Genomic DNA, 21,397 nt, shown 5'->3' with positions numbered 1-21,397 from the left:
GTATTCAGATCAATATGTTTATTTATTGCAGAGCTAAACCTTTTTTTCCCCCCCAAAGCAAAAAAAACTTGATAATTAAAATAGGCACACGATCTGATTTCTCTCGTAAGCCGTTTTAATAACACAAACCGTTACACTGAATGATGAGCGTGGATAAAGCATCACTCCGCTTCGAAAAGGCTGAGCGAAAGGTAATTATGTCTGCCTGCAATAAATAGCTTTGTTATACATTATTCAACCACTGTGAGAGCAATTTAATGTTGATTTTATAGAGTGGATTGCGTTGGATCTCACGGCGAGCGGCAGACGGGGCCGTATACATGCAAAGATTAAGAATTCATGCGGGCCACAGCCGAGGGACGGACGAGTTCGCGTGAATCCGCTCGCTCTGCAGGCAGCGATTTCAGACCCAAGACTTTCCATTATAGAACCAATCTAATGGCAAATGTATGGACAGTGGAGAGCAGAGCCGGTTTGCCAAAAGCGGGACTCACTCTGCAGGCATGCAAGCACAGTCTGTTCAGTATGTGGCGAGAAATGTATTTTCAACCATTTTGGCCTTGGCTCGCAGCAGATTGGGGTTTTTAATAAAACAGCAGCCACAACACTGAAACGTAGAGTGCAAGATTCTTCACACTTTACAAATGTTTGGCAAACAGCGTCTCTCTTTTCATGCAAATATTAAATGGCAGGATCACGCAGGGTTGAATCAGCGGTGTTCAAGTTAGTCAAAAAAGAATAATTTATATCATTATTGACTGATAGAAAAGAACTAGTCAAAAAGAAATTAACTCGTGTGACTTTTGTCTCATTCCATCAGGGGTGTCTCATTAACAAGCTGTACGACTGCAGTGTTGCTGTGACAAACGAGCTGAGCAGCATTTGGTGGGTCAGATTAATGACTGATTCACCTCATTACGTTCAGATGAAGTTAGTTAGCGGAAGATGTTGGGTGATCTGGGTGTGAGCATGAGAAAAATCAGCAACACATCAGCGGGGATAAACGACCAAGAGCAACGCGCCAGTGTGGCACGCTGCAGTCAGGGGTCGGTTTGTGACTATGGAGCTCTTTTAAAGGCCTTACTAGACAAATAAATAAAATGGTGAGGCGATAGTTGCATTCTGAGTGCAGATTAGAAGTGATGCTGCTCCCCATTTCATGAACATAGTGGGGGTGTGGGGCAGCGTCTTGGGGATTACGTGACCAGCAAGGAAGCATCGTAATGTTCTGTGGAAAGCGGCAGCTGATTTAAATATATGCTAAGCAGCGCCTTGATTAGCACTTTACACCACATGTACACCCCCCGACTCACACGGTGCACATTTTGACTCATGCCAAGTTGTAATTTATGGCTGAATATTTAACATTGTTCACAGCTGTTAGGATCCATAGGGAGAGGAGCCGAGCTCTTGTTGCGCTCGTCAGAAGATCTTAATTTAAAATTTGCGGTTGGTGTTCGTGCACGCTCTGTAACTGTCATTACTGTGACACTTTTTGCACAGCAGCTTGTTTTGTAATTCTAATATCTTGCATGAAGCAATTTCAGTAATAAAAATGTGTTTAAACAAATCAGTTATTCATTTTCTCACCAGAATTTTTCTTTAAAAAAAGGAAAACACTGATTTACAGTCACATAACTCCTTACTGTTGACCCTGGTTATTATTCAACCCAAATAAATACAAATATTATCAACTTATCTGGAACAACAGAAACTTTAAAATTGCGCACACGTACTTGCATACATTTCGATAGGTGAACTATAAAGTTGAAGTATCTAAGAGGAGAGGCATCAAATGGCAAAAATCTTTTCTTGAGCTGTCATTTTGGGACGAGCAGCTCGAGTTCGGGCCGATCTCTCTCCTGCGTCTCACTTTGTATCCTCCTTGATCACTGCGTGTATCATCAATAATACATGATTGAGAGCGAAAAGCCTCTGTTTCTGTCTTTTCAGGAACTGACAGCTTTGTTTTATTCCGAGCACCAGGAGGAGTGTGTGATCCAACAGTCCGAGTTAGAATTAACAACAGTGGAGTTGCGCGGACCGTTTGAATGCGACTCTGAACAAGTGAATGCAGCGGGCGTTTTGCTTTAATAGTGGCTTGTCATATGACATGATGCAGAGGGCGCCGGCGTCTCACCTTTTCGGGCCTTTTGTACACAGCTGGCCACTGAGAGCTGTCATCAAAGTAGAGCAATATGTTCTGACAGCAGCGAGACTGCACAGAGGAGAGAAAGTGACAGGGAGAAAGAAAGAGAGAGACAAAAACAAAGAGATTGCATCGGGATGTGCATAGATCAGAGAGGAGGCAGTGAGACCGTCTGAGATTTATATGACAAAACTGTTTCCAAAGTCTGCAGGCTACAACTGTGAAGCAAGGCGGGGATGAAAGAGAGAAAGAAAGAAAGAAAAAAAAAACCCAAAACAGATGCATAGAAAGAGGCAAAGGAGGAGGAGGAGGTGGAGAAAAGGGACACGGCGGGCTCTGCAGGAAGAGCCTGAGGAAGCAGAGTGGAGACACGGAGGAGGCACCAGTTTATATGAGGCAAGAGGAGGAGACGAAAGAAAGCAAAACATGAACACCACCTGAAAGAAACACACAAGAGTAGAGCGGAGAAATATGAGGCAAGACAAGAAAGTGTGGCAAAGCCGAGTGACGATAAATAATAATTATGAAACAAATATAGAAGGCAGACACACAAACCGGAGCCAAGTCAAGCGCACCTTTGGATAACGAAACCGGAAGTCCAAGCGGCCGAAGTCGGTGAGAAAGCAGAAGCGTGTGAGGAAAACCCAGTCCTGCAGACAGAAAACAAACAGTCACTATATGCAAACACAGCACATCAAAAACAAGCGTCTGCAGTCGGACTTTCTTGAACCAGCAGGAAACATAAACATGCAAGGCTGACAACTGGCGGACATCATTCCTATCATGTTAATTTTATGTGCTAACAATCCACTAATTAGCAGGAACTGCAAAGTGCAGCCGCGCCAGATGGAGGACCCATCAGGTATTTGCTCAGAAAACAATAATCAGGCAAACTTTCAGTCTGTGGTGGGAGATAACGGAGGCATTTCAGGATGTAACGCAGGTTTGTCTCAAAGCAAGGCGCACATTTTGAACTTCGTGTAAAAATCGATGGTTGTATTAAAGTAGCAATTCCCAGTTAGGGGTCCAGGTCCTTCATGAAGGCACACTGAGGTGGTGATTGCTGAAGTAGTAAGACAGAATAAAACGTTTTCCAAAAACTAAGGCACACCTAAAAAGAAAAACCTAATTCAATACACTTGAATTGAAACTATTTTACTTCAATAGCGGCAATTACAATAACCGCATGAGCAAACATATGAGAGTGTCGAGAGGAGAAAGGAGAAAAAAAACCCTTTTAAACAGGAGGAAAAACCTTCAGCAGGAGTTGACTCAGAGGTGAGGAGAGGAAGGGAACAGGACAGAAAACACGGTGCGGGATGTCAAAAGGTTAATTCTACCCTGTCCTGTTGTTGAGTAATTTCCCTACAAAGGCGCAGATGTAATTCTAATGCTGCAAGTAATGGGATCATCAAACTAAAAGCAGGAGTTATTATCCAAGAACCGTTAATATATGCAAAAAATCTGCTCGATCCATATATTTTGAGATATTGCTCGAGTGAAGTAAAAACGAGAAATGAGATAGAAGCTCATCCGGTGGATGCTGGGAGATTTCTGGACATTAATTTCCCGAAAGCTAAAAGGAAAGGCTGCACGGTAGCATATGGCAGCTAAAGATGTAAACGAGGTGAGGGCGGCCGCCGGTGGGGGAGAAAGAACGTAGGAGGTGGAGAGAACATAAACGGGGCTATAAAGGAGAGAGCGAGAGCAGAAAAAGTGGGAAGCAGAGCTATAACAGCAGGGAGCAGTTTCGAGAAGGATAAAGAAGTGGAAAAACAGTGGAAAGAGAGAGAGAGCAGTGGGTGGAGGAAAGAGAGAAGGATAGAGCGAGGAGGTGGTGTCAGGGGAAGGAGGAGGGTAAACTGCGAGAGTGGGTAAATACGGAGGGTATTAAAGGGCTGCTGAGCGCATTAATAAGCTGGAGAGGTAGACAGGAAGACCGGGAAAAACTTCATTCTTAATATAATTCAGCCATAAGCTTGGCAGCATGAGGCCAGATAATAGTGCTGATGGTGTACTTCACTGAGAGCGCTGCTGCAGTATTGAGAGGTGCCTATATATATATATATATATATATATATATATATATATATATATATATATATATATATATATATATATATATATATATATATATATACACATTGTGTGTGTGTGTGTGTGTGTGTGTGTGTGTGTGTGTGTGTGTGTGTGTGTGTGTGTGCAGACACATCCTGTAGATATGGATCATATTGCTGAACACAGCACTAACACATCTGTTGTACGCTGTTTACTCTCTCTCACACACACACACACACCCCTCTCTGGACGGCTGCCCGGTTTGTGGAGATCTTACTGTGGCAACAACAATAAATGAAAAGATCTCGACCACAGAGAGAGACGTCACAGAGGTTGTAGCAAGACCATCATCGGTACACACACACACAAAAAAGGTAGGTGTTCAATAAAAACTCCGCACAAAGAATGAGGACGTTTGTATTCGGCAGATGATTCCTTTGCTGTAATATTTCCCACAGGGGATCAATAAAGTATCAGAAATTAAATGAAACGGTGAAAAATATGTAAAGAAATACGATTATAAAGAACAGGACATGCATTTGTGGGATGTGTGGGTTGCGTCCAAATTAAAAGAGAAATAATCAAAGCTTTCTGATGGAATAAGATTCAATGTCAAGAGGCAAGAATAAATCCACCAATCATGAGTTTCCTCTCTTGGTTTTTGTGATACATTTATATAAATGGCATCAAAGGAGACTGACGGAGTGAAAACTAAAAGACTGAATAAACCTTGGTGGTAAAAGCCTCACAGCGACGGTTGTAAATAATGATCAACAATGGCCTCGGTTTTATGACAATCCAGAAAAGTCTTTCAGAAACACTGAAAAGTTTTTGGGATCTTTTGAATAAGTTTTGAACTTGAGCCACAAAGAATGTTCTTCTGCGATACATGCAGGCAAATCTAAATGAGAAATTTAATTCAAAAGTAAATAATTTCCACATTCAAGGATTTTCTTTCTTCAAATTTTAGTAATGATAACTGGGACCTGCATTTAAAAGAAAGAGGAAGAACTTCTGGTGTTGTGAAATGTTCTTATATTAAGATACTGTGTTGTTGATTTCCATGATTAAAGAATGAATGAAATGAAAAGAATGAATGAAAAACCAATGATTTACAAGAAAAATGATAAAATATGCTCAATATTTTTTGTATTTCAGCTTCAAAATGTACATTTGCTGCATTGCATTTGCTTTGTAAGCGAAAAATTTCCAACACGCCAAGGCTTCAATGCAACTGTCGCACACATGTTTTCTTACAACACAAGTAGCACATTAAAAAGAGATGATTTAATAAAGCGATATTAAAAGTAACTGTCCGAATCATTTAGAAAATAGAACTTCTGTCTTTCTGAGCCACAAATTTAAGGAAACAAATGAAGTGTGTTATTTGTCGTGTTGCATCTGACTGACTTCCTGAAGAAAACAGAAAATATATTTCCTCATTGCAGCAGTGCCTTTTTTTAATGATTTTACATCAACATAACCTCATTAACCTTTAAAGAGATTCTCTAAATGAATGATTGAACAACTGCACACATGAATTTGGTAAAAAAAACTCAAAGGAAACAAATTGATAATGAAATGAAGATTAAAGGATTTCAGCTACCAACTGTCAACCTGGAGAGAATCTCAGAAACTGTCTTTGGGCGGAGGCAGGTCTGGACAAGTCGGATGTCCATCACTGAGAGACAGTCATATTGACGTCTACAAGAATTTTCAACATCAACTACCTTCAGTTGCCTGATTGTGAATCACACACTTTAAAGTAACTGATCACTTTCCCGTACAGGTGCGTTTGCTCTGGGCGAGAAGCTGGTTTGAGTTCATTTGTCTCTGAAGTCGGATCTGTTGTTCAGGTGGTAAAATATTTTCTCCCGACTTGTTTCAGTGAGGATGTGATGTGCTGCCTGCCCACCTCCGGCCCCTCACTAAGGTAACCGACTGACAATTATTATTGATTGACTTCTTTATTTAAATAACATGAGTCTGGTTTGCTGCACTGTGAATAGATAAAGAGACTCTTTTCTCATTCATTTGGTATCAGATACAGTGAAGGAGCGGCAGGTATAAACCAGATAAACCATGAAATTACAGCTTTACTGTTTATATTTTTAACCAGGTTGCCTTTTAGCGATAAAGGATCAAGAAGATAAACACAAGGCAACAGCAGGAACCCTATGTTACTGCTGGAGGGGACAATAAACAGAAAACAGAACAGTGGGGTTCACAAATGATCAGTTGGGGAGACAATTACTATTATTTTTTTCCCCAAGCAAAACAGAGAAAATAACTCTTCAACCTGTAATGTTGCAGCCATCCCCATTGATCCCTGGATCCTAATCTATCAAGAGGCGGTGATGGGATGAAATTAGAGGTGAATGAAGGAACAGGCAGTGGAGAGTTCTTTATAAGGGTATATTGGTTTCCTAACAGGGGCGTATTAGTTCTTTATAACGTATAATAATTATTCATAGTGGTATATTGGTTCTAATAATGGTATATTAGTGGCAGCACGCATGTTGGCGTTCCTTGAAAGTGTACGGGAAACAGTTTCCGAAGTCATTGGAAGCCGTCTGGTTTCTCTCATAATTATCAGTCGGTGTAAAATGCATCACTGTCAATAGAAAATTAAAAAGTGGGGCTGGGAACACCTCATTATAATGATGAATTCTGAAGGGCCAAATTCAGTTAGTGGTGTTAAAAGACAATTTATCTCCTCCATGAACTCCATTTGTTGTGCACTGCAGTCATATTATCATTACTTGAAACCAAAAAAATACCACCAATAATTTTTATTATCTGTATTGTTTCGACATGAGGCGAAAACAGGGATCTAAGACCTAAAATAAGCAAAAGCAAAATAATGTGGACTTTGATTCGAATCAGCCTTATCTCTATGAGGTAATTTTTTTTCCTGTTTTCAGGATTAAAATTACCAATAATAGTAGCTTTGCGAATTAAACATACATCATAAATTCTTGTTATCAACTTGAAATTCTTGATTGTGTTGACAGGAAATGAAAGGACAGAAATCTGAGAACGATTCCAGTCTGACAGACCAGAAGAAACACTGAGGCTCGATACTCAGCCGTCCTGCGTTGCTCTGTATTGTATGAACTGGTGATGAGGGCTAATTATTCATGTGGACGAGACAACTGAGGTAGCGCTGCGCTCGTTTCTCACTTCATAGAGCTGTTACATAAGTTCACTGCTGCACAGCTTTGAATTCTTGTAAAAAAAAAAATAAAAATAACATAAAATAAAATACATCATGGAAAAGAGCAGAATCCCATAAGTTAAAGTCCCTCATATGAGGAGATGTTGTAAAATTGAAGAGATCTCCTCGAGGTTAAGTTTCGCTTTCCTTAAAAATCAATATCAATTGTGCCCTTAAGACGTTAAACACACAGATCCAAACTTCTGACATTCCGTCTCTTCACTTTCCAGCCACTGAAGTATCTGTTGCTCATTTCAGTCTCTTGAAGGACCGGAGCACGGCTTCCCTCCTCCCCATTAAAACCGGCCTTCAGGTTGGTTTCTTGTGAACTACTGATCTTCCACCAGCCAACGAAACTCCCCGCGCACCATTATACTGTAATTACCTCGGCCTCGCGCTCCCCCTACATAAACAAGCACGGTAATTTCTATGCTGAGAAAATAAAGTGCAACCAGCGCAGCGTAGCGCGCCCGGCGCTGCCGCTGCTGCCTCCATATATCACAACAAACAAAACCGCAGCCATATTTCAGCTCCTGCCAGCCAGCTTCAGCCCCTGGAGCCTCTGGGCTGTAATTCATGGCAAACTCCAAAAGTCACTGAAGCCCGAGACTCGCGCCCACCTCCACGCGTCGTCCCGGGCGACGCTTCAGGCTGTATCCATGACAACAGGGGCCGGCAGAGAGAAGCACTGACCAAGGGATGAATCCCCGGGGAGGGGAGAGAGGGGTGGTCTGGTTGTGATGGAGGGATGGAGGAGAGGAGGGTTGGGGGGGGGGGGGGGGGGTTGATCGTTTAAACTCGCTCACTCACGCAGTCTGGGACGGAGAAAGCCCCCTTTGTCGCAGAAACGCACACAGAGCAGTCCACAAGCGTCCGTCACACACTTTTACAACATAGCAAGGCTGATCTGAGGTATGCACACACAGTGAGACCCCCCCCCACCACCACCACCACCATTAACGCCATAGCAACGACAGCATACCTCCGTCTGCAGCTGCCATAGAAACATGAAAAGGACAAGCCATCCATTCACAACAAACACTTTTATTTTGTCCCGCTCTACTAACTTGTCCTTCAGATTTGCCACTCGATAAACCGGCAGTCGTCGTCAGCTCCCAACAATCCGAAGCAGATAATTGGTTTGATGCAATATGGACCGCCTCGATTAGCCTAAAGGTACTTCCTCTCTCGCGCTCACGCACATGTATATACACACCATTTCCTGACCTAAAACCAAAAGATTTAAGAATTTAATTGACTCGCATAAAAGCATGAAATGGGCGAAACAATAAAGTGAACAAAGGGAATTACAGACGATAACGGCTGTGACTATCCTGATCTGAGTGGCAGCTTTCTTTGCAGAGTATCATTAACCTGTTGAGGTGAGTACAGTGTGCTGGGCCGTCTTTACACCTTTCTATTCCTGGCAGTGCTGACAGGAGTTTGCATTACTGTGACTTCTAGTTTCTTAACAATAGCTAGACATGAATAATGACAGAAAAAAAATACTAGAAAAACCCACATTTTATCCATCATGGTGACTTCCGTAGTTCGACCGTCCAATCAGGATCTACCAGCCGGTCAAACATTTCTTACCTGAAAGTCTCCCTTTCACTCACTAATTGCACATTTCAGGACATTTCTACAGAAATAAAATAAATAAAAATCGTCTCATCATAAGAGAGTATAAATAAAGTTTAAGCTAGCTGGCTTCCATTCCTTGCCGTCTCAAACAGCTTTGGGTTCAGGTGATGTTTAATTTCCAAAAATGAACTGATACATGTTTTTTCAAATGTAAGATTTTTTTTTTTCCTCATGAAGCATACAATTATCTTCCAGCCGCTCACCTTCAGGTTGCCACAGCAGATCGTGATCTGCATGTTAGAGCTGGCATAAGATTGATACCGGTTGCCCTTCCTGACGCAGTCCTCAGTCTGATATGGGGATTTGAACCCTGACCTTTGCATTACAAGCTTGTTGCTACCAACTCCCACTCGTAACACGCATGCTACTGTAAAGTCCAGCCTCACTCTGCTTTCTTTACAAATCACTGTAGCTTTATCTGAATAGACACTGCTGATGAGCGGATACAGATCGGAACTATTCAACCAACCTGCTTCATGTCTATGAGTCATGGAGTAAAGTGATTAAACACATCTGACTGAAATGAACCACACACACACTATTAAAAAAAACAAAAAAACACTTGATTCCCCTGAACAAAAGCTGCAGAAACAAAGCATCACATCTATGTGCGTACGTGCAGTTGATGTTATTTCTAAGTCCGGGGTATTAATATGCCACTACTATGACCCATACGCTTTGAAGTCTTTCCATAACATTTTGAAAGCAGGCTGCAGGGATTTGCTCCTTTTCTGCTGCAGGAGCATTACTGAGGTCAGACACCGATGTCAGGCGATAAGGCCAGACTTGCAATTGGCAATCCACTTCATCCCTGAAGGTGTTTGATGGGGTCGAGGTCGGGATTCTGCGCAGGCCAGTCAAGTATTTCCACAACAAACTCGCGGAGCCATTTCTTTACGGACCCCGGCTTAGTGAGCCCAGCTTTGTCGGGCTGAAACAGAGGAGAGTCTTAAAGCAGGTGTTGACCCAGAGACAGTGCACAATACAAACAGGCTGGAAAATATCAAGTCCGTTATGATCCCAATCTCAAACTGTTCTTCGATCTCCAGTCTTGTAACGATGTGAAATTTCATGCACGTCGTTTCTCTTTGTTTTGATCGCCTGTTGGAATAAAGTGACGCAAGTGTCTGAATTCACCAAACTGAAATCATTGCTTCCATTTGGTCTTCGTTATCTTTCATCCAATTGTATCTTCTTGGTAATACACAGATTATTGATTTTTTTTTTTTTTACTGTGCCCTGCCAACCGGAGTACAGAGATGTGTGGCTGCTACTTAGATTGCAGGAGATTTACTCACCATAACAAAAATAAAACAAAATCAATAAACTTGAACGTAAATTACCTGACACGCACCGGGTAATGACCTGCACAATATTCACAATGAATGCTGTAATCAGATATAATGCCAGTCATCAGACACCACTACGGAATAGAAATGTCAAACCCTTGCCCTTGAAACAGGGAAAAAAAACCCCATCTCTTTACAGTATGAAGGAAAAGGCTCCTGAACACATTACAATTCAAAAAGACTAAGCAAACTAGTTTCCTATTATTTAGTTGGACAGTGGTGGATTATTGTGAAACAAAAGCAGAAATCTGGACAGACAATTGTTCCATTAGCTTTGTTTTGCCCCGAAACAACATGAAACACTGATGTGTTCTATTCACTAAAGCTTTGATTTCTACATTCTTTTTGAGAAACATGATAGATTTGACAGTAACCATTAATAAAATAACTAGAGGACGAAGTTTTAGTGACAATTAAAATAATCAAACCTCAGAGTGAACACTGAAACAACGATTTGTAGTATACAGTTTGCTGATAGAAAGGATGAACTGTATGTTTGATTGATTTCAATAATTCCACAGGCTGAAACACTACAAAAATATATAAAATCAATGCTTATGAATGCCCTTTGTGGTATAATTGACAGCTATTGCTTATTATAAACACGAGTGTACATGAAACTGTACATCACTGTGGTTTTTTGTTAAATTTGGCTCTTTGTTTCTGTGCCAGGAATGTGTCCGAGCCCGCCGTGTTTCTATAGGAGCCCAGAACAAACAGACCAAACAGGCCTTTGATGTTCCTCGCAGGTTCTCTGATGTACCTTGAAGGAAGAGGTGATGGTGTGAGGACGGAGGAGCTGTGATCTGCACTCTCGCCTCCGGATGTGAAACACCATTAGCTTTATTATCCCAAAAGCGCAGCGTAAACAAACTTTAACAGAAAATGGGTACAGAGTCGGATACATGCTGCTCCTTCATTCGGGGATTAAAATCTGGATCTCGATTAAAATCATGTTGAGATCCATTAGAATTGCAGAATGATAAAGATTTTTTATGCTCCTGATATTTCTAATTCAGAAGTTTTTTTTTTTTTAACGTGTTCATGCGCTGAGACAGATGTCTGTTTCTGTGCCTTTGTTTCAGCATCAGTGTAATTATCAACAATAATTAATCATAATTATATTTTTTCATATTTTGTTTAGTAAATTGTTCAAAGTGAACAATTTACGAGTTGTTTACCGTTTCATGACTAAATATTCAATATGTACAAGTCCAGTAGCGAGACAACAATTGTTTTTGAAGGCTAATAAAACAGCTGCTGCCGCTGCTGAAAGTGATTTATTGCTACTGTTATTTTACAAATATGTCACTAACCAGGCCTAATTATCCCAGCGTTAAATAAAAACCTTTAATATATTCAGATGAAAGGTTTTTTACAGGTGAGGTGGGATTGGGATTGGTTAAGAGAAGTGATTATGTTATTTACATCGCAACACGTTAATCAACTCAGTCACCAAGAAAAATAAATAAATATATGGAATAATATACTGATTAAGAAGGAAAGCTACTCAAGTCTGAAATAAGTTTGATCATGAAAAATAATAATGGCTTATTTACAACCCTTAATCTGCATTTCATTAAAAACCAAATAAAAACATTCATCCAAAAAGTGAAGAAAGAGAAAAGACACAGAGCTGAGAAATGAAAAACTCTACATTAAGATTTATCATTTTAAACAACATTACTTTATGATCTGCTATTTTTAAAAATCCATCTGTTGACTCCAGTACGGTTTTTGGAGCTTGTTTTCTGTAAAACTTGACTTACAAAATGATGAGAAGTTGGAAATTTATAAGTCTTATGAATAAAAACCAGAAGAAGCGATAGAACCTTGAGCCCAGAGTTTGATACACAATAAATCATTTGTAAGGCAGTATTTAATTATTCTGCTGTTTTTGAGCGAAACCATTGAAACTGTTCATGGTTTAACCGTACACTGTACACAAAAGACAAGGTTCAAACACGGTTTTACCCGTTTTACCTGTTGAAATCTTCCGAGCGGCCAAACACGGCAACAAGGGGAGAAGCATGGGGACGGTGACTGAAAGCACTTTGGAGATAAAGTCGAAGCATTTCAGCCAAAAAGAAAAAGATCATTGGACATTATGTGGGTTAGGTTGCAGGCAGACAGCTGACATTTATCACAGCTTTCAGTGACGGCGGGGCAGATTTGAGAAGTGAGATATTAGAGAAGTGAATTCTGTACAACACCTTCAATTGAATAAGTGTAAGATGAGCACAAGTTGAGCGAGTATGGATTTTGTAAAGGGCGACATCCCACCAACTGTCAGCGTGAGCGTCAGCCTGCCTCCCAGGCAGCGGGATGTAGGAGCAGAGGTGAGCTGTCGAAACACAAGAGTATATGACACTTTATTACTTTTTTTTTTGTTTTTGGATGAATGACTTTTATAAGGAGTCAGGAGAGAGAAAAAAATTAGGGAGGATGATGAGATTCACTTGATAATTCAGCAAAAGAACAAAACAAAGTAACAATATTGTAAAAAATCCTTGAAAGTTCTAAGTAAAAGTAGGGTCAGAAAAACCAGGTTGGAATAATTTTTTTAGCAAAGGAGCAAAAATAGATGCAGAGATTAATTTGAAATGCCTTCAGAACCGACGCCAGATGTTGAGGGTGGAAAGTTACGACTGGATTGCGAAGCCACGGGGATTTCTGGGAGAGGTGAGCAGAGCCACAGGAGAGGATGTGTCGCTTGAACGCACCTCTAAACTTACACCATGGGGGATGAAGAGATTTGAAACAGCATAGTTTATTTATTTTGTATACGTGATGCCCTGTAATACAACTGAAAGTTTGTGAGAGACGGTCCAGAATTAAATTTACATCTCTGGAGGGCAGTCTTATGTATTCTGGGTGCCTTGCCAGAACATAAACGCTAGAAATATCCTGATAGACAGTTTTAAAGAAACTTTTTGGTGAAAACATAAAGGAAGGCATGAGAAAAAAAAAACAGTAATTTAGGCAGTACGTTTGAAAAACAATTCTGAGCATCTTTGGATGCTTTCATCAATACAAAACTGCATTTCCATGAATGAAATCTGTTTTCTGACGGGGGAGATCCTGGACCCTTTAACTCATTTCCATGTTGAGCTTAGCGGGACAGAGAGAAGTTCAGCCGAGCCGTGACGGCAACGCCAGGCTTTTATGGCGTTTAACCGCCGTTAGCACAATTCATCAATGGTCCCGATCAATTCCACCCACGTCAACACACTCACCTCAGTGGTCACTAGTTAGTTCAGGATAACGCAGTGTCCGCGCACGTGCGCGCGCGCGCGTGTGTGTAGTGGAGAGTAGAAAAGACACTGAGCCCTGGAGAACAGCAACAGTGGATGAGACGTCTACCTTAATCCCCCTTTTAGTCTTCTTATTTCCCCGAGGCCACTGCATTGTGATGCAGAGTCACTCAGCCACCTCCCAAAGTGCGTGTGTGTGAGTGTATGTGCGTGTGTGTGTGTGTGTACCCCATTAATCAAGTGCTGTGCCCTGATGCAGTATCTGGTCAATTTAGCTCCTCACAGTCTCATTTCTCCCCTCTTACTCCTTCTTTCTTCCCTCCCAGTCTCCGTCCTTTCATCTTTGCGGCTTTCCGTCTTTCCCCATTTCTCTCCAGATCCCTGTTTGCACGCTAAGCCTCATTAACAATTAATTACCAATCAGCTAGTCAAGTCACCCCTGGACCGCTGGGCTTCTCAATGATTCATTAGTCAGGGTTACACAACACTGCCACGCGTAAACACACTCACACACAAACACACTCTGCTCCGTCCCAAACTGTCCCTATGGGGGTCTCAGCCATGTGGACGCAGGCAAACAGGCATGAACATATGAACACATGAAAGCAGGCATATGGACACATGAAAAGGCGTCGTCGCATGCTGCCGCCTGCACACAGACGCCACCTGTATCTAATCACACTGTCCTCATTAAAAAGACATAAAGGGAAACTGATTGCGGGCTGGACTTGAAAAGGTTGTGCTTACAGGGCTTCCAGAACCTGCTTCTGAGTCACACTCAAGACGGTTCCAGCCACCTCAGCGGTCCGGTTTGTTCACGTCTGAAAATATCAACTCTTATATTCTGACATCGCATTCTAAACTCTTGCTTCATGGTCCTGACACGTCTGCAAATAATGATTAAAGCCCTTCATTTTGAAGCGGGCTTCATGTCTGCTTCGATATGCCGGTGATTTCCTCGCCGTGTGAGGCGTCGACTTCTGGATGAAGAAAGGCAGAAAGAGCTGACGGAGGTTGATGAATATGGGTGGCAGATTTTAAATTGCAAACAGGACTTTTAAGGGCGTTTGTTCATTCTCCTTAATTTTCAAAGCAGGAAAGTCCAAAGACCTGTCCTGTCTAATCCACATATTTTCATTAAGTCTGCAGACTGAATGCAAAAGACTGTTCAGCCTGTCAATAGCCACATTCTTGAAAGTGCAGTTGTTGAACTGTGGGAAAGTTTTTGGCTTTGAATTAAAATAAAAAAACCAAAACAATTAAACAACTGATCCAGGAAAAGAAACACTTAGTTTAAGTTTCTAAACTATTTTCAACAAAGCACAATAAAACTATTGATGTTCAGTTATTAAAGTTTCTGCATGTTGGTTTTCATCCTTCGTCACCATTAACAAGAGTTTGCTTTTGATCAGCTGTAAGTCCACAGCCCAGCTGAAAAACAGCCAGCCTCAGTTCACTTAAAGTCACAAATTAACCTGGCGTGTTTGTCTTGGAAGAGTTGGAGGAAGAAAGAGCACAAAGGGGAAAACAGACGACACAGGGAGACCAGGGAAGACTCTTAACCACCAGGGGTTTCAAACATAAGGCCTGCGGACAAAAACTAGTCCAGACTGATTAAAAGTAGAGGACACAACACTTAAGAATTTTTTTTCAGAGGACATTTTAGCGTATTTTGCAGCAGAAATTATCATCAAAATTGGCTTTTTATTGACACTGTAGTGAGTTTTACTTGTGAATGCTTGGTTTTGTGAATACATAAACAATTTAACAATGTACAACCTGCATGTTGAAAGTGAATTAAAATTAGTTTGACACCCCTGCGCTAAACCAAGCATCGATCTTTCTCTCCATCTATCTTCAGAGAAACACAGAAACTCAAATCCATTCTAATAAATAACCAAAAACCAGAGCATCTGGAAAAAATCCATATATGCACAGGAGGAACATGCAAAATCTCAATGCACAAGCCTGAAGTCAAAGCACTGCTGTTCCTGCTGTGAGTACTGTGCTCATCACTGTGTTACTGTGTCCCACCATGCTGGTCTCATTTTGGATAAAAGTAAACACATCTAAGTTGCTGAAAATGTCAATAGATTTTTTTTTTTTATTATTTTCTATTATTGTGCTCACTATAAATGCAATTTTTGGGCCTTATCCAAACTTTGTCATGACTCCAACTTGATCAAAATTATGGTTCTGCTCTCAAATGGCAAAAAGTTCTAAAGCTCAGTGGATCCAGTGAATGCAACACCCTCAATCAGAAAATGACACACATCGTGATCATGCACGAGTTGAACTTTTTTTTTTTTTTGCATTTTAATTATTTAAAAAGTCAATATTTTTTTAGAGGTTGAGCAGCAAGCGTGCGCTGTCAGAATGTAACGGAGCAACAGCTCCCTCCAACCTCAGGTCAGATGAGGCCTCGGCTGTAGTAAACTCTGTATCTGTCTGCTGCGAGCTCACACAGCACTGTGGACACGAGAAGGCACAGCCTGCAGCGGGGTGGGGGGGTAGATTAACTGCCTCTGTGCTGTTAGTCGTGGAAGGAGGGCAAAGTTTATTTATTTCCCCAAATTTCCCAGCTGATTGCGAAGCCCCGTCCTTCCTCTGCCCCGAGATCTACAGCACTACAGCCCCTCAAGAGCCACACTTTATCAGCGCTTCCATATGCCCCCGGCCACTTACACCAACTGTAGGCATCGACCAGCGCAGAAGGAAGCCGAGAACCAGCCAGCTGCACCAGCAGCTCCGGATAACTCGCTATATTTCTCCAATTCCCTCCAGTTCATCCATCGCGGCGTGATAAATTTCATTTGTCAATTCGGAGCTCGCCATAAAGTCCGCGCTCACTTCTGCAGATACTGCTAAAGCGTCGAGGGATGGACACCGCTTCCGCTTATGAGTGACTGAGTGTGAATCTGAGAGGGGGGGGGTGGGGGTGGGGTTGGATGGAGTTAGCGGGTGACCTTGGAGGCGCACGTAAGTAAGACTTATGATGGTAAAACCGCACACAAAGACAATCGATGCATCACACCCAGCGTTGTCATTCAAAGCGCTCTGTTTGATTAAGCTGTCACATCCGTAAAGTATAAACTACCATCACGAGCTACAGGATGTAATCTGAACACATCCAGATAAACTACACGCCCACATGACGGGGAGGAAGAAGAAAAAAAAAAATCACTAAATATGATTCATTACTCCACATCAAACCGTTTGAAGATGCAGAAAAGCTAAAAACAGCGGCTCAGTTAATTAGTTCAACAGAAAAATCAATCAGCATCTATTTTATGCATGAAATGTCAAACGAAAATAAAAAAAAAACTGCTTCCTAGATATCTGAAGATATCACCCTTTATTTTACCCAGGAAAAATTTAATTTGCACTGCGGTCTGACATGAGATGATGGACTAAATATAAGCAAGAAAATAATCTGATGAATCAAAAATGAAAATCGTTGTTCATTGCAGATGAGATAAGCTTTATTACCACCTCACAACATCTCCTCCTCCTGCTTACAGAGAAGTTAAATAAAAACCCCAAATGCTGACAATAGATACAAGTGTAGCCACTGGTTATTATTCATGAGGCTGATATAACCCTAACACCTGAAATGCCTGTGGTTTAAACAGATCAAGTGATCACAACAGTTAGACAGTTAAAACGTATTTCTCGATGCACATGCACACCTGTGTGTATTTCAGGCCTTACATAACAAGGCAGCTTGACTGAAACTATAGTGACTGCAGGGTAGATGGATGCTCCTGTAGCTCAGTGCTGAACAATCAGGAACGCACACATGCAGCAGAATGCACAACGTGCACGCTCACACACACACACAGATGCCCAGTGCAACCTACTGCTGCCCACTGAGCAGCTCCAGTGGAGCAGGTGCAGATGTGCAGATTCAGCGCCGCATTCAAGGACATCGCAACAGCCGTGACAGGTGAATGAGTGCCTGCTGTTGAGTTTATCCATCATGACACCAACTGTCAACCTGGGAAATCAATCCGGTGCCTTCGAGCGTCATGTTTCAATAGTCAAGAAATCAGACAATGCGAGCTATAGTGATAATTAAAGCTTCTGTACACCAGCAGCCTTCCACGTCTGTGCAGGAGCTGCAGATACACAAGCAGGATGACATTCAAGACTGGTTCTCAATGCTTATATCCTCTGTGATATTTCAGATGGTGCGTGCTACTCAGTTTGAAAAAAAAAACAAAACAAAAAAACCCCCCAAAACTGCGGATTGTATCACAGTGTGGTTTGAGCCACACAGTGCAACAGCGAAGCTGCCTCCCCTGCTGTTCGTCAGGGAGCCGGAGCTCTCAGCCGCTGCTGCTGGGGGTGCTCATGTTGGAACTGAGGCAATCAGTTGACCAATTGACAGAAAAACCTCCCGTCAATACCTCTGCCTTTCATTTATCAAGCATAAACGCCAGCTCTGACCTTCAGCCTCTGGCTCCTCGGATCCCATTTCTGTTTCTTTTTTTTTTTTTTTTTTAATCTTTGCATGCAGAACTGTAAGCTATGTCTGCTTGATAATGGATTCTGGATAAACATCAGTTTGACATGATCCCGGTTAAAGCAGGTGTTTCGAACATATGGCTCCCTGGCCAACGCGGGCCCAGCAGAGGTTCCAGAGTAACAATCACTGGAGGGAGCAACTGAAGGTCGGTCTGGGCGATGATATACCACCACTCCATATCAACACATCCTAAAGTACCGACGTGTATTTTACCTCGAATGCTTTGGGAGACAATAGTGATGATCCATTTGTAAATTTGCATGCTGCATTACGACATTTTCCTCCAATATAATGATTTGTGCATCACTCACTGGAGTTATTGCCAACCGTGAGAACAGCTGGTAGACATTACTGGAGCTTACACCAAATCAGAGCTGGCTCACAGTGAGAAATGACTCAAACTCAACAGGGTCGTCTTTCCCCGGCGACTCTGCCAAGCCCAGTCCCTTGGCGGTGCTTTCGATCAATAGCGGGTAGGGACAGCGGGAAGCCCGTTCATCTATTTGCTACTTCGGATGCTTCATTTTTCTGGGTTAAATCGCCGTGAGTCTTCATTGTGGTGCTGCCACATAATTTGGCTGTAGAGGCTCATCAGAAAGCGCTTCGTTCATGCGATCGTTACGCAGACCCCACGCCTCCCCGTTCACCAGCCGACCGCCAGCCAGTGGCTGAAACAACATAACGAGGTGGCTCCCTGCAGCCCCTTCCTACTTTATGGCCCAGAGTCCAACGAGCCCCCACGCCTTACTAAACAACCCCATTTACCCACGAAGCCCCTCACAGTACATCAACGAAGGACCGCAGCGACCTCTGGCTCGCCAACAATGAGAAGTACGACCTTTGGCTTGAAGCCTTGCTATCAGAGCATGGAGCAGAAATCAGGTGACGTTACTATACTAATATAAAACATCGGACCCTAGTGACCCCAAGCTGAGGCACAGCAGTCGTCTCAACACAATTACAAGGATATTACCAGCATCTTTTCCAGTGAAAGTAACTGATTTAGCAAAGTGAGAAAAGATGAGGAATACCATAAGAAGGCTTGAACCAGTCACACACACAACATGAGTCCCATGACAAACAGAGACATTTGATTAAAGCTCAAACTTTAAAAAATTTGAACATATTGTTAACCTATGTTGGGCTCAACAGTCAATAGAAAGTACAATTTGTCTTTTACTATTTGGATCTGACGAGTCTTTATATGGAGATAGAAAATGTCAGAACCTGTGGTGTTGCATTCAAGTCGACCAGAATATTCTCACCTGTCTCATTACACTTATAATAAATTCAGCTATAATAAAGTGGGTTCCAATATAACACCTTGGACTTAATTCTGAAAGGAAAAATAATGCCGGGCATGGCATTGACCTCCCCTTGAAGCCCCCCGTCAGCCCCCCAGGGGAGGCAAGCCTCACACTTAGAGAACTGAGCTAAATATCTTCCTCTTAGCAGACACGAAACAACAACAAGACCCGGAGCTGAATGGCCAACTGCAGGAAGACGAAGAATAAAAGGTAGTGACTCCTTTTAGTGTGAGGGTGAGGTGGTGAATCCATGCAAGGTAAATGCTGCGAAAATCATGCAGCTGAAGAAGCGACAGGCTTCTGCCGACATCAGTCTGAAGACAGTCACCGTGGCAAAGAGGATTTCAGATCGCACTCTTTTAAATAAGAAATTTCAGGTTGGGGATAAGAGGCTTTGTGAGAAGTGTATTAAATGTGAACATTTCCAGAACGCTTGCACAAGTTGTCTTTATTCCTAAGTTATTATGCTCCCACCATGTGGTCCCTGAATTGAAGTCATATGCTGACACTCCTGGGGGGGCAGAGTCCAGGCACAGCAGTGAGCAACTCACTGGAGGTGGATGAAAGGTCTGCTTATGCATGAAATATTCAGCAGGCACAAACAGCTCGATCCAAGGCTTAGACTGGTGTCAGCACAGCTCGGTGGCCTGGACTGGTGAACTCAGGACAAAATGGGAGGTGGACGCTGGTTTGTGTCAAACTTGATGCCGATGAGCTCGTGGGAACGTCAGGTAGGAGCAGGTGAGCTCCTCCTGAAGTGCGACCTGATCCAGAGCCCGGAACCCAGAACCGGAACCCAGAACCCGGACCGGCGCTCCACCACGGAGACATGACGCACACCTGTGACGGCTCCTCCAAACCACAAGGAAACAAAACCACGCACGTCCAGTAATGCGCGTGGTTAAGTAATAACCCTCCCCCACCTCACCCCCCCGGACCGGCGTGCAGCCGCTTGCCGGGGCAACAACGCTGCCAAAGGGGGGGTATCTTTATCATAATGAGGGTAAAATATACGCCACACTTGACAAACGCGCAGATGGCGCCAATAGGAGAGAGCGCGAGAGCAGCGGATGGAGGTGAGTGATTCACACGGCGGCTGGAAAATGCGCGAGGCAACTTGATTTGTGGACCGGTGGCAGCTGAGCGCGCGGCGGAGACACCTGCGAGCGGAGACGCAGTCCAGCCCCCCGCTCCCGCTCCCGCTCGCGCTGTCAGTCTGTGGCGGTGTCAGTGTCGCAAAGCAACAAATTAAAGAGAAGCAGAAGAGGGGGAAAAAGACGCGCGAGGCGCTCACCTCTTTGGTGTTGACGATTCCTCTGACGTATTTCCCGAGGACCGAGTCCACGCAGAGGACGCTGGACAGCACGGCCAGGCACAGGAGTCTCTCCCCGACCCTCACCTCCATCTTTCGCTCTCCCCCGCTGCCGCTCGTGTGCTCCCCGAGCTCCCCGAAGCCTGTCTCTGCGCGGGGGCGCGCACGGAGAAACGGCGCAGGAGAGAGAGGAGCCGGGCGCGCTCACGCTGGTCCCTTCAATGGATGTGGCCCCCCTCCAGCAGCCGAAGCTGGAAGACGATGGTGGTGTGTGTGTGTTGGGGGCTGTTTTGAGGAGGTGGAGGGGGGGGTGAAGCGCGTGCCCAGTTCCGCTCGTGCGTTGACAATGCGACACGTCCGCACATTAAAAATGCCATCGCTGATTGCAATCTTGTTTTCATTAGAGGTCACACACCTCTGATGAAGAGGCTCACAGACACGCGCCGCCCGGCCGCCTGCTCCAAATTATTATAGCGCTAATCATAAAGGGCCTATCAGCGGCATGTAATGAGCGGGATTACTGCTCAAACTCTTTAAAATGTAAAAATAATAATAATCTGATGCAAGAACAGTAGAGCA

General features: G+C 43.1%; 1 protein-coding gene across 1 annotated transcript in view; it reads right to left on the bottom strand.

The window, feature by feature from the left end:
* The window catches only part of tmem145 (transmembrane protein 145), a 47,237-nt gene extending 26,221 nt beyond the window's left edge, over positions 1-21,016 (bottom strand). Inside the window, 3 exon segments of the mRNA XM_030102622.1 lie at positions 2,141-2,218; positions 2,725-2,799; positions 20,801-21,016. Coding sequence (XP_029958482.1) covers positions 2,141-2,218; positions 2,725-2,799; positions 20,801-20,911 — 264 coding nt within the window. The 5' untranslated portion in view covers positions 20,912-21,016.
* Positions 21,017-21,397: the final 381 nt, after the last annotated feature.

Source organism: Salarias fasciatus, chromosome 11, assembly GCF_902148845.1.
Source record: "Salarias fasciatus chromosome 11, fSalaFa1.1, whole genome shotgun sequence".
Classification (NCBI taxonomy): Eukaryota; Metazoa; Chordata; class Actinopteri; order Blenniiformes; family Blenniidae; genus Salarias; species Salarias fasciatus.
The sequence above is the reverse complement of the archived record's forward strand: the minus strand, read 5'-3'. Positions and strand labels throughout refer to the sequence as shown.